General features: G+C 41.8%; 1 protein-coding gene across 28 annotated transcripts in view; it reads left to right on the forward strand.

Moving 5' to 3' along the window:
- Nucleotides 1-13,119, forward strand: part of RYR3 (ryanodine receptor 3) — a 514,330-nt gene that overhangs the window by 466,865 nt on the left and 34,346 nt on the right. For 17 of the 28 annotated variants that reach the window (XR_005216490.1, XM_037834372.1, XM_037834393.1 and 14 more), the window contains 11 exons: nucleotides 186-356; nucleotides 678-737; nucleotides 2,349-2,480; nucleotides 2,931-3,043; nucleotides 4,845-4,944; nucleotides 7,542-7,648; nucleotides 8,068-8,119; nucleotides 9,011-9,067; nucleotides 9,976-10,075; nucleotides 10,228-10,307; nucleotides 11,687-11,763. Coding sequence is in view for 27 of the 28 variants with exons in the window: in XM_037834372.1 (XP_037690300.1) it covers nucleotides 186-356; nucleotides 678-737; nucleotides 2,349-2,480; nucleotides 2,931-3,043; nucleotides 4,845-4,944; nucleotides 7,542-7,648; nucleotides 8,068-8,119; nucleotides 9,011-9,067; nucleotides 9,976-10,075; nucleotides 10,228-10,307; nucleotides 11,687-11,763 (1,049 nt within the window). In the remaining variant the exon portion in view is untranslated. Of the gene's footprint in view, nucleotides 1-185; nucleotides 357-677; nucleotides 738-2,348; nucleotides 2,481-2,930; nucleotides 3,044-4,844; nucleotides 4,945-5,860; nucleotides 5,958-7,541; nucleotides 7,649-8,067; nucleotides 8,120-9,010; nucleotides 9,068-9,975; nucleotides 10,076-10,227; nucleotides 10,308-11,686; nucleotides 11,764-13,119 lie in introns of all 28 variants that reach the window. The other 11 variants (XM_037834373.1, XM_037834380.1, XM_037834381.1 and 8 more) reach the window with 1 other exon arrangement.

Below are 13,119 nucleotides of genomic sequence, written 5' to 3' on the forward strand. Positions count from 1 at the left end.
TGCTGGTCTTTTATGGCCACCTGGTATATCTTTGTTTAACGCATTCCTGTTACTGATTTTGACATGTAGTAAAGCCCTACGTGTACTAATATGGCCTCAAGGAGGCAGGCTGCCTCTCGGGTGAGGCAGTTCCATTCAGAGAATCACTGAGTCCCATCTCTGTTTATTTTAACATCATCTCCTAGTCTGGAGGACAGGACCAAGAACGGAAGAAGACAAAGCGGAGGGGAGACTTGTATTCCATCCAGACCTCCCTTATCGTGGCTGCACTCAAGAAAATGCTGCCCATTGGTTTGAATATGTGCACTCCAGGCGATCAGGAGCTGATCTCCCTCGCAAAATCACGATACAGCTATGTAAGCTGCCCGTCTGCACTGACTGAGCGTGTAATACAGGGGGTAGTAGTGATAGCCATTCAGGCCCCAGAAGGGTCAATCTTCCTTCCCAGGGGACAGATGGACGGAGACTAATGTGCACAGAGGAAACATGTCATCATTTTTAAAGCCAGTTGGGAAGGCGGTGCCATTCCCTTGGGGACAAGTCTCTGTAATTTCTCCACTTTTGTTATGGTAATAAATATTCCAGCAAAACTGTCCATATACCATCCATATGTCCCTCTACCCTTCTTCACTTTTCCAAAATGACCTCTAGGAATAAAATATAACATCTCTTTTCAGAGGGACACAGATGAAGAAGTCAAGGAACATCTGCGCAATAACTTGCACTTACAGGAAAAGGTAATACCACAGGAAGACAGTGAGAACTCACACAGACTTTCCTTCTTCTGTAGGAGATCATCCACATACTTAGTTGCTCATGTTTTTGAAATGTGCCTCCCAAACAGCCTCAGCGATCTTGTGTTTATTTGGCAGGACTAGCTCTCTGCCCTTAATTTTTGTTCTTTCCTTTGTTATCACAAAGAAGATGCAAAGAGACATCCAAAGAGCATGCCATCCAGCCTCCCACTATGTGAATATCAAGCCAAAGCAGGGAGATTTAAGTTAGATTTCAGAATTTACTGACATGAAACTTGCTAAACAATGATACAGACACCTGGGGGGGGGAGTTTTAGCACTTCCTGTTCTAGAGAGATTTTGAAACAAAATAATTTCATGTCTGAATTGGTTTAATCAAAAAAAAGAGAGTTTTATTTTTAACGGCACTTTGAGAGTTTTCCAGACCTTTGAATCTGAACAACTCTTTCCTCAGATACATTGATCTCTAAGATGGAGGACTAAGCTGATACAAAAAGCCTCTCCTTTCTACCTCAAGCATACAGGAATGCTGGATAACATATACCAGACAAAAGGCATTAAAAAGAAATCCCAGGTGCTAGAAAAAAGACACTCTAAATCACAGCAGTGAAGAGAAGTCAATACTGTTGGGGCTCATAGAGTTTTATGGACCAGATATGTATCTCAGGGGCTGGGGTTTTAAATACTCCTAAAGGAGGACCTATTACCACATGCTGTGCACAACACAGAGCAAACAACTTACACAAAATTCACTAGAACCAGTGAAACCCATGAACCTCTTATAGAGACAACCATGAAACCACATGAAGAGTCTCTACCACCTAGAATATGGGCTGAGATGTCACTAAATAAAACTACTCCTGAACATAAGTTCACATAAAAAAATTGCAAAGTGTATAAGGAAATCCACCACTATTAGAGAGTCAGCAAATGTAACAAAGGAAAGAATTTAAGCTTAAAGTACTGAAAGGGATTTAAAAATAAATGTGATGAAAAGTTGGAGTAATGGATGTTGGTAATGGTAGCACAATAGTTTAAATTTAATTAAGATCATTAAACTGTACACTTGAAAGTGGTTACAGTGGGAAGTGTTATATATTTTAATACAATAAAAAGTTTAAAAAATAAATATGGTTGATTTAAAGAGATAAAGATAGCAATAGAATATCTAAAGCAAAAATTGGATGCTGAATTTTAAAAGGAGGGGAGAAGGTTTTGAAAAAGACTTCATCATAATTCTAAAAATAAGAAATAGTCATTGATATTAAAAATCTAGTTTATAGGTTAAAAAATAGGCTAGACACAGCTGAAAAGATAATTTGTAAAGTAGAAAATTGATTTAAGGATATCATCCAGAATACAGCACAGAGACTAAAGGCATGGAAAATATGACTGGGGAGTTAAGAGACATGCAGGCTAGAGTTGGAAGTTCCTATATAACACCTGTAGAAGAAGACAATAGAGAAAATGAAAGGGAGGTGATGGTAGAAGAGAGTCTTGGTTACTCAAGAACCATACTAGAAGTAAAAATCTTTCTTCAGAACAAGAGGTACAGGAAGGTGGTTCATCTCATGGATGTGCTTCCATTTTCAGTCTGATGACCCAGCTGTAAAGTGGCAGCTGAACCTTTACAAGGATGTTCTGAAGAGTGAGGAACCTTCCAATCCAGAAAAGACAGTGGAACGTGTGCAGAGAATTTCAGCAGCTGTTTTCCACCTAGAGCAGGTAAGGAGGATCTGCCCTGATCAGTGATGAAGCAAGTCTACCTGGAGAATACAGAGCTTCTCTCCACAGTGATCCATCAGTTACAAGTGCCCTTGTAAGACTGAGAAAACAAGGAACCAGGGATCATTCCATATCTTCCCCAAGCACCATCTTGGTGCCTGTTCTTTCCCCTCCCAGTGCTTTATGATATTTTTGACATTATCTCAAAGGACCCATTGGAGTCATCTAACCATTTGTAAATCTGCTAGTAAGCAATAAATGGCCAGAAGCAGTTGGGAGAGGGAAGAAAACATAAGACCTCTATAAACTGAATCATCTGGGTACATTTTACTGACTACAGTTGAGAAACCAAAATTCTCCCAGGGTTGAGAAGTCTGAGCTGCAGGTGACTATATTCTGCCACCTGAAAGATCTGCCTAGCATGCACCTGCCCATGTGATTTCTTCTCAGGTGGAACAGCCTTTGAGGTCCAAGAAGGCAGTCTGGCACAAACTGTTGTCGAAGCAACGGAAACGGGCAGTGGTGGCCTGTTTCAGGATGGCCCCGCTCTACAACCTGCCCAGGTAAGTACTCAGTTATTTTCTTCTGGCATATGACCAGTAATGGGAAATAAAGTATCCTTCCAGAACTGTGTTCTCTTCTGGCCCTGACTCTGCTAAATCAAGAGGTAGAAATTGGAGTCCTTGGCCTGTGGTGCCAGTGCAGTCTGCATATAGTATGATGGCCTGCTAAGGTAATTAAAGTAAGCATAAAAATTGAAACCAGATGAGATTTCCTAGTGCCCCATGCCTGCCTTAGTGCACCATTTTACACCATAAAGTCAACTACGTAAGCATATGGCAGCTTGCTACTTTTGCTGAGGTGGGATTCTTTGTGAGTTGTAAATGCTTATGGGTTGAATAGAAAGGAAACTGTTTCTAAAACACTTATCCCAAATTCCATGAACAGGTCAAGCAATATTTCTCTATTCATGCACTTAGGTGACACCAAAATTATAGTGTTCTCTCAGCAAGGACAGAAATGTAACTTTAGAATCCTTTAGCACAGTGTGTTTCCATCAAGATGAAGAAAAGGCGTTGGCCAGGGATGCCCCAAGAGCAGTCAGGGACATGATACCTTTATCTGGGTGTTTTAGCCCATACTTAGAAGTAAAAAATATGTGAAGGTTGTTCCCAAATGTATCCAAACACACATCATGTGTCAACATTGGAAGGAGTATGGATGACACACTGGGCCAGAGTTGGCCACCAAGACTAACTCGGTGTGTCTTTGGTTATGTGGCAACATTCCCATCTTCAGACTGATTATACAGGGAGTATGGTTGGCCCTTGATCAGCAATCAAAGCTGGTGATCGAATATCAGCCTCTGCTTCGTCATTTTTCAAATCAATAGTCATGTCCTTATGAGTCAGGAAAAATAAACTGACTTGGACAGGTATATTCTGAATCCCACATAAATAAATGTGTTTCTTTGGAGTATCAGACAAAGGGCCATTTCTATGCTTGACATTTCCCTTTCATCAAATTGTGTATCTTGGCCATCATGTGTACATAGTGTCCTGTAACCCTGTCCTGAGCCAACTGGCCAGTTGAGCTTTCCTGCTCAGGGTCCTTTGAGATGGTGGAGAATCGTGATCTCTGGGATACGCATCTACTCCTCCCAGTCTCTTGAGGAAGCAGATTAGTGCCTTTGGAAGAGGACAAGGTACTATAAAATCAAGTGGAATTCGTGAATATTGACCTGAAAAAGTAGGTCAAGCAATCATGGGTTTTATGGCTGCTGAAGCCCTGGCAGAAAAAGTGAAATTCATAGCCCAAAAGGAAAAACAAAAATGCATAGGATTTTATTTGTTTTTTAGAAGTCATGAAACATCAGAAAGCATGCATCTTCCTCTCTGGTAGAGATCCGTGCCTGATGCTGCACTAATCTGGCCTCCAGGAGGGTTCAGCTCTAAAACCTGGCCAGGCCAGCTAGCAGGATTTATGACTCTCAAAAGCAAGCATTTTCCCTAAAAATGTTAGGACCATGCTTTCATTTTGGGGCTGCTCCTTCAGCAGTTCTACTCTCATGTGAGTAATAGTAGGTCCATGAATTCACTATATTGACTCACTCCTAATCCAGTTGTTTTAGAGGGGTTGCCCTGGCTATTCCCCCTGGCATGGAGGACTGTAAGTATTTTTTAATAATAAAAAAACAAAAAAAAAACAAAAGAACACAAAGAAGCTGTTGGTGGGGACCACTCTTCTTTGCAATATTCTGGTAGCCTAAACTGCATGGAGTCTCCCAAGGGGTTTTATTTTATTATGTGAAAACTCTTTCTCTGATGTTAGTTTTTAAAAGAAAACCTGTATGCTTTTCTCCAGACACCAAATTAACAATTTCTTCCTGAGCACCTTTCAACGGGTTTGGCTGGAAAAGGTTAATGAAAAAACTCAGTATGACAGGCTTATACTCATTTTAATGGTAATGTAACCTGTGGAGAGACCTGCTCATTCTCTGCACACTCCTCCTTTCTTGACCATGATTTAATGTTACCATAAAAACACAAATTTGTACAATTTTTTTAAAAGAACTCTGATTGGTCAGATTTTGAAGAAAGGTGGCAAGGACTGTGTTCTGCTGGAATCCAAGACCAAGGTCTTGATGGCTCTGGTTCTTCCCTCCTCAAAACTCTCCTCACACTTGGTGAACACTTAACTGCCATTCAGGGACCGATATTCCCAGAAATCAGTCCTGGCTTCTCTGGAATGAGTGGCTCGTGCCAGTGTCTCAGTGTTCCCAGACCCCAGGGTCACAGCTAGAATCTGTGAGGCCCACAGAAAACATGCCAATGAGTACAGCATGACCAAGCCTTGCCTTCCTAAGCCAAAGCTGGAGCACCTTCCCAGTGTGGTTCCTTGGAGGCCCTGTAGGGTAAAGAAGCCATGGTTTGCTGTTTTCACTATATCTGGAACTAAACGACTGACCATCAGCATGATTTACATTGGATTACCTGGACAGGGGATCAGCCAAATTAGGCAAATCCTTCAGGACAATTCCTTGGCCTGATGGGTTAGTTCTCATTCGAGGGGAAATACGATAAAAACGATGAGACCAGAGTAGGATTACAACTATAGCCATGTCTTGCACTAACCATTGTTACTTTCAGAAGATGCTCCAGATGTACAGGAACTGCCATGTTAGAGGGTTCTGGTTTTTTTTATTTTGTTTTGTTTGTTTTTTTAAATTAATCCTTATGGTTTGCTCCTGGTTGCACTGACCAATCAGAAGATGAGAATTGTACAAAAAGATTGCCCTGCTTACTAACCATTGATTGCCCAGACTAAAATAAGGTGTTCCATGAATCCCTCTTGACCTCACTCTCACCCCTTCCGCTCAGGCACCGCTCTATTAACCTCTTCCTCCATGGCTATCAGAGATTTTGGATAGAAACAGAGGAGTATTCCTTTGAAGAGAAACTAGTACAGGATTTGGCTGTAAGTACCGACTCAACTGGGAAAGGATATGAGTGTGAATGAATTTAATTTTTGGATTCATATGTGTGCCTTTTAACAGTTGAACATTTACCAAAGAATCAAGTGCATACATTTGAAGCAAACTAACTTTACAAACTCTCAGGGGAAGGCCCTGCTAGTGGTTATAAGAGCCAGAGGATGAATTTTCACTTGGAGATGCTAGTACTACTATCCTCCTCCTCATCATCATCATTAACAACTAATATTTCTTGGGATGCACAGCCTTGCCAGTGGGGGTTCACGCTAAGTTCAGCTTTGAGCACCTTTGGTTGCAGGAGGCCACCCCACCACCACCACCACCAGCCAAAGCCCTGCATTTTTAGTCAATAGCTCCGCTTTGGGGGAGGCGCATCTATATCCCCTTCCTGCATCTCACATTTCTGTGGCTGCCCCTTAAGCAAATGCAGCATGCCTCGTCTCTAACAGACTTCATGCTCTAAAACCTGTGAAAGTGACATACATGGGACAGGGGAAAGCGCATTGCAGAAGAGCCTCATCCTGGTTCAGAAAAAATAAACCTCCTCTCCTTTGGCCAACTCGTGGTTCTTTTTTCTCCTTCACCTTGTTTCTCCCCTACTTATCTTTTTCTCTTATCACTTACTCTCCATTACTCTTGCTTTCTGTTTCTCATACTCACTCTTTCCCACATTTCTTTATCTTTCCCTGTCTCTGTTTCTTTTCCTTCCCTCCCTCTTTTCTTGTAATCCTTTTCCCTCCCTCTTCCTTCCATTTGTCTTCATGCCCTTAATTCTTTTCATACATTCCTGATGGTGAGAAGACCGTTCCTTAGTCTTCCCAGTTCCTTGATTGGTGTGAACTACTTCTTGTGAGCCGTTCACATGGCCTACGAACACCTCACTGGTTTACTGAATATGGTCCACCTGCTGGCTCTGCCGTTGATGAGAAAATTCACTCTTACCTCAGGCAGTAGCTGCCATTTCCCTTTCTGTAAAGTGAAATAGAGGAGAAAACTGCAAGGTGTGCAGCTTCAGGATGGCATCTTCCAGGAACAGCAAAATTTTTAGTATCAAGAGTAAGGTTAGGAAAGAGAAAGGCTTCACTGGGTTGACTCCAGATCAGTATTAGGCCCAAAATGGCACCAGTGCCTTGTAGCTCCTGCCCCCACCTCTGTCTCCAGCCCACTTTGTCCAAGAGAAACTGCAGGCTTTGGCCAGGGGAATCCAGTCTCTCGGGTGACTCACTAGGGTTGCCTCCTGGACTCGGGTGCCCAGAGCTTGCTTGGGAGTTCTGCTGAATGGGGTCTTTAGCTCTCCCCTGTGGTCAGGCTTTTTCTTTTACTTTCTTTTTGTTTTAACCTAAAATTTGAATGTTTCTTTGATTGGCTGAAAAAAAAATATTTATGTATCTCAAACCTTGCATCCTTTGGGCTTCTATCCTGAAATAAATACATGACGTTGTGGTTTCTTTTTGTGCTTTTAGTCTGATGCGCACCGTGCTTTGTGCTTTACCTTCTTTTATTCGCATGCAATTGTGTGCCATGTGCTGAGATACATGCCTAAAGCCCGTCTATGTTGGTTTATGTAGAAATCTGCCAAGATGAAAGAAGAGGAGGAAGAGGAGATGGAAAAGCAACCAGACCCACTTCATCAGATCATTCTCCATTTTAGTCGCAATGCCCTCACTGAGAGGAGGTCAGCACCATCAGAGTTCTCTGCTTCTCCCAGGTGCCAGGCATGACTGTGTCTACCCCAAATCTTCCTCTTGCAGAAGGCAGCAGGTGGAAAGGGGATGCCTGCTTGCTGCCCTATAATTGGCTGTCAAGAGACATCTGGGGGGAACTGCATCAAGCCCCAGCTCTCTCATCATAAGACCAGACATTGAGTCTGAAGATTAAGCAGCCTGAAATTGTTGCCTTCACCCCTGAATTATATGTCAAGTGAATGCTGATTCACATTGTCAGAGTAGTTTCTAAGATTTGGGGGTGCGTGGGGGGGGTGTGGATTTTTCTGAATAATTCACTAGAAAATATAATTTTAGATTTGTAGGACTCTAGTCATTTCTGTTGGGTCCAAAAAATAGCCTGCTAAATATTTCCTTCCATTCTTTCTAGCAAATTGGAAGATGATCCTTTATATACTTCCTATTCCAGCATGATGGCCAAGGTATGCCTGGGCTTTGTGCCCATTGTCTGTCTTTCTGTCTTCCTGTAGACCTCTTCAGGTACATGGAAACTGTCATGTGAGCCTGGTTGAGAGCTAAGCACCAGCCATTGCACAATTCGTTTGCCACAGGGTGACTTTAGGAAACCACTCTACCTTCCTCCTAGGAAACCTTGGAGCTTTGCAGAGACAGCAGGTGCTGGTGTCTGGGTTCACATGACAATCCTAAGGGCAGCTCAGTGGGGCTTAGGCGCACAGGCTCTCCTTCTGTCTTCAGCGAAGGTTCAGAACATGCCAAACAGTTCAGCACACTTGTAAACAGGGTTGGAAACTGAAGGGCTGTCCCAATGTTGGGGAAGAGGCAGAGTGACCACAGATGCTAATTGTGTGTCAAGCAGAGGGACAGTAACCACTGGAAAGCTGAGTGAAGGGGGAAATGTTTTTTCTCACACGGACAACTTTCATGTTTCATGTTGGAGCACAGAGGCACCTAGCTCTTCACTCAGCTGCCCCTCAGGGCCACAGTGGAAAGAAGCACTGTAAGAGTCACTCCCAATCCTACTGCCACACTGCTGGTTCTGTGTGTGAAAGGGACAGCTCCCTTCACTCCCAACTCTTATTTACATGAGAACTTTACTAGGTGGACAGGTCCTCACTGATAATGTGGTCTTGGTGTTCCCATTTCTGGACCCTTTTGTAACTGCAAAGATGGTATTTAGTGGTAATGTTGCCCTGAAGTGGTCAAAATGTTCCTGGTTTTATAAAGTTTCAGGTTCCTGAGGTGCTTGTGGATTATGTGCAGTCTCCTTCCCTTGTACAGTAGAACAGAGTTTATTTGACTTCACCTTTAATTTGGTTGTTTGTTTTCTTCTTCCCCTGCTCCATGGAACCCAGAGTTGTCAGAGTGGTGAAGATGAAGAAGAGGAGGAAGACAAAGAAAAAACATTTGAAGTAAGTTTTCATTAAGATTGAAGATTGGGACACCCCGCAGGGGCAGCAGGCTGGGCCTTCAGAGGTGGGTGCTGACATTCACACAAGTGGCTCACGTCCCATGGGTATCCAAGTTGGTAAATCTGCACACCTATTATTATGTTGTCTGTCTGTCTAACAAAAGGTATCAGGCAGCTAGTCAGTTAGTAAACCAACCCATTAACTTTGTTCTTGTGAGAAACTTTATACTTCTATCCAAGTATTGTAGTAAAAGAGGGCATCAGTGTACAAATTCCAATTTATCCTATATGTAAAAATCAGAGCACTAGAGTCATGGGGATGGTGTTTGTACTACTATTCTGAAAATAAAAATTTATAGCCATTTTGTGTTTGAGGCAGTGCAGGATCACTGAATCTCCTAAGATTAAACTACTTGTTTACTTCTACTGTTTTAAATAAAAAGTACACAACAATAAAGGAAATGAATGTAGTTACAGTTTTAGAAAGACTGTCAACCCAGTGACCTATGTCTGGTAGACAGTTTCTTTTAACTCTGATCTGAGCATTCTAGATAAATGGGAGTTTCCTATATTTAGACAGATACACTCAAGTTGACCCCTAGGCATTTCCTGTGACAAAGCATTGAAAACAAATACATTTTGGTCTTGGGCCACTTCCTATAAGTATCAAAGGGGAATGGACTGTGTTATTAAAAAAGTGAAAAATTGATCATCAAAATATGAGTGAATTATGGATAGACAGTTTGGGAAAGCTGGGTAGAGTCAGGAGATCAATTTCAGAAATTATATGGTGCCTTCCTTAGGCAATTCAGGATTCTCTCCCTCGACTTACTTCACTACAGCAGATTCCCAGGAAGGGAAGGGGGAAGGGATTCAGATTTTTTTTTTCCCCTTTGATTTTTTCTCCAGGAGAAAGAGATGGAGAAGCAGAAGACCCTTTATCAGCAAGCTCGGCTGCATGAGCGTGGCGCGGCGGAGATGGTCCTTCAGATGATAAGTGCCAGCAAAGGTGACTGCTGTGGTTCCTGGTTGGGTCTGTGTAACTACCACTTACGTTTCACACTGTGACAGAAGTCAGTATCAAATAGTCCTCATAAAGCCCAGTGGGTATCATTTGCCCTCAGTTTCCTTGGTGATTCAATTGAATCTTCTCCATGGCAGGTGAGATGAGTCCCACGGTGGTTGAGACTCTGAAGCTGGGCATCGCCATTCTGAACGGAGGCAACACTGGTGTGCAGCAGGTAACGGGGTATTCCCACTCGACAGCTGTCATGCTGCAGAGGGCTACTGGAATCACCTTTGCTGGCTTTGGTCCTTGGTGGCCAGTTATATGGGAGTAGCTGGGAGCTCAGACAGATAAAACTGGTTTGGGAGTCTACAGACCGATGTGTAGTTGATAAAGAGGTTTAACCCAGGGATAAAAGAGAAAAGCATTTAGTTTTTTCGTCCACAAGATGATGGGGCTGTGTAATTGGAGCCCTCAGCCTTAGGTTTTCTTTCAGCCCTTATTTCAGCTCTTATTTACTGTATTGCAGTGAGTAAGGAGCCTCATCTGTTAAATGGGGTTGATAATCCCACCCACTTCGTGGCACTGTTGTTCACTCATTCATTCATTCATTCATTTGCCTGTTTACCGGTGGGTGACTCTACACAAGGGCCCAGCTCTGCACTAGGGAACGGGGCTGTAGCAGTGACTAACACAAATAAAAAACCCACTGTCATCATGCATCTTACATTGTAGTGAGGGTTAAATGAGTAAACACACAGAAGCATACAGTTGTGTGCCTGGCTCATGGTATTTGCTCAACAATCTGAACTGGAATTGGCTGCAGATGTCAGGGATGTGCCGGTGTCTCCTGGGTGCTCCTGCTCTTGCTTAAAAAAAGCATCTGTGAGCACAGGGAAGTGAAACTCCAAACAGATCCCTGACATTGAAGAGGTAGTTATATCCCAGGGTCTTTGAGAATCTCCAGATTCATGACTACCATTATAGTATAATTTTTCCCAGCCTTTAATTCATCCCAAACAAACTTTTCATTCAGAACTGTCGTTTTCTGAGACACCCCATCTTGTTCTCTTGCATCACAGTCAGCTTTCTTGCAGGTTTTTTTTTTTAATAGGAAAAAGAAATTATCATGTAAAGTTCCTGCCTTCTTAGTAACAGAGGAAACAAACTATCATTGTGGAAGAGATGCTGAGCTGTCAACTAGGTTCATTACTGACTAAATCCTTGCTCCTGTGTGCCAGGCTCATAGCACGGGCCATTCAGATGATCCTTCAGCACCATCAAACGTTTCTATATCACAGTCCTGGCACTTGCTCTCAAATAGGAGAGGCTTTAAACAGCAAATACATGAATGCCAAACATCTGTACTGCTCTGTCAGAAGTAAGCATGGTCCACCCCAAGAGATTCTGGTTCAGTAAGTAGAGGGAGGGACTCAGGCGTATGTGTTATTTTTTAAATCCACAGATGATTCTGATGCTTAACCCGGGTTGTGATCCACTGCCTTGGGGCTGACTCCTTGTGCCTGTGTGCTTAGGGATTTGCCATTTCTCCACCAGGATTTAGGAGCATCAGTGTTTGTCACATAAGTAGTTTTCATTGTGTCTCCCTTGCAGAAAATGCTAGATTACCTAAAGGAGAAAAAGGATGCTGGATTCTTTCAAAGCCTTTCTGGTCTTATGCAATCCTGCAGGTAAACATGGGAAAACCACCCATAACATTTTAACTCTTCACTATTCAAGGGAAAACGGCAGTGGGTGTCACAAGATAAGCTGGCTTATTGTGGGCATGCTGGGAGAGGAGAAACCTACCTTAGAAATCTAAGAGGGTGGGTATTGTTCCCTCAGTCTTCGGGATCATATTCAAATAGCATTCAAAGTAAAAAATATAATCTCGATTAGCCCCTCCCCCACCACACATCTCTCCTGTGTTTTTTGTTTGTTTGTTTGTTTTTGTTTTTGTTTTTATTGCCCTTACCTCCTATTTTTTAATTGTTTTCCTCGGAGTCTGAGAGTGCACATCAAATTTCTCCTCAAACATAGATTCCCATGAAAATCAAATAAAAAGAAGGGAAAAGAAAGGAAATACCTCACTATGACTCAGGAATATGTTTTCATTAGACCCATTAGATATTTTATTAATCCATATCCTTAATGCTTCTTTAAGCATGAATAGGTGTTTGGTGGGTAGATATTTTCACATATGTACCTTTTGATAGAAGTACATCTTGACATGAGAACATTTTGACATAGCCTAAAAAACAAAACATTAAACTCTCAGTTTTTATTACCAGGTTGTATAAGCCTCACTTCATGGCTAAACTAACCTCTGACAGATGAACCATATATAACCAGAAGTCATAAGTTTATCATTCTTGGCTCATTTCAGAAAAAAACTAGCATTCTTTCTAAGAAAAGTGTCAGCTTATTCTCTGAGAATTCATGTGTATTTTGAATAGTCTGCAACTCATTCTAAAAAAAAAACCCAAGTTGCAAGTATCAAGCTCATTTGTCTCCAGTTAATATGCTTAAAAAATGGAACATTATGTTTTCCATGTAAAATTTGGAGGATGGAAATTCTTTCTTTTGGTGGACTTCATAATTTTTCTAACTTTATTTGATTAGGTAAATATTGGGCCCTGGGGTTGTAGGGAGCATATTTGAGCTGCAATATGATCCCTTGTTCTCAGCTCCATATTGCACATAAAATTCTCAAATAAATTTCTAAGAGTTTGCTAGGTAGTTTGTAATACTTAAAGACTGTAATACTTAATATTGCTAAACTCCTTTATAATGATGGCTTTGTGGGACAGGTGGCGTACATTGAGAGGCCAACCTCATTCTAACAGAATTTTTAAGATATCATAATGGGTTTTTTTTTTTCTGATTATAAAAATAACACATACTTGTAAAATATTTAAGCAGTAGAGAAATTAAAACATCCAAAATCAAAGGTCAGAATGTCTGTTGCACAGATTGTCTCCTGTATCAAAATAGTTGCTTCAAAACAGCTATGTCCAAATGTCTTATTTCCACATTATCTTCCCTGA

Source organism: Choloepus didactylus, chromosome 4 (genome assembly GCF_015220235.1).
Source record: "Choloepus didactylus isolate mChoDid1 chromosome 4, mChoDid1.pri, whole genome shotgun sequence".
NCBI classification, from domain to species: domain Eukaryota; kingdom Metazoa; phylum Chordata; class Mammalia; order Pilosa; family Megalonychidae; genus Choloepus; species Choloepus didactylus.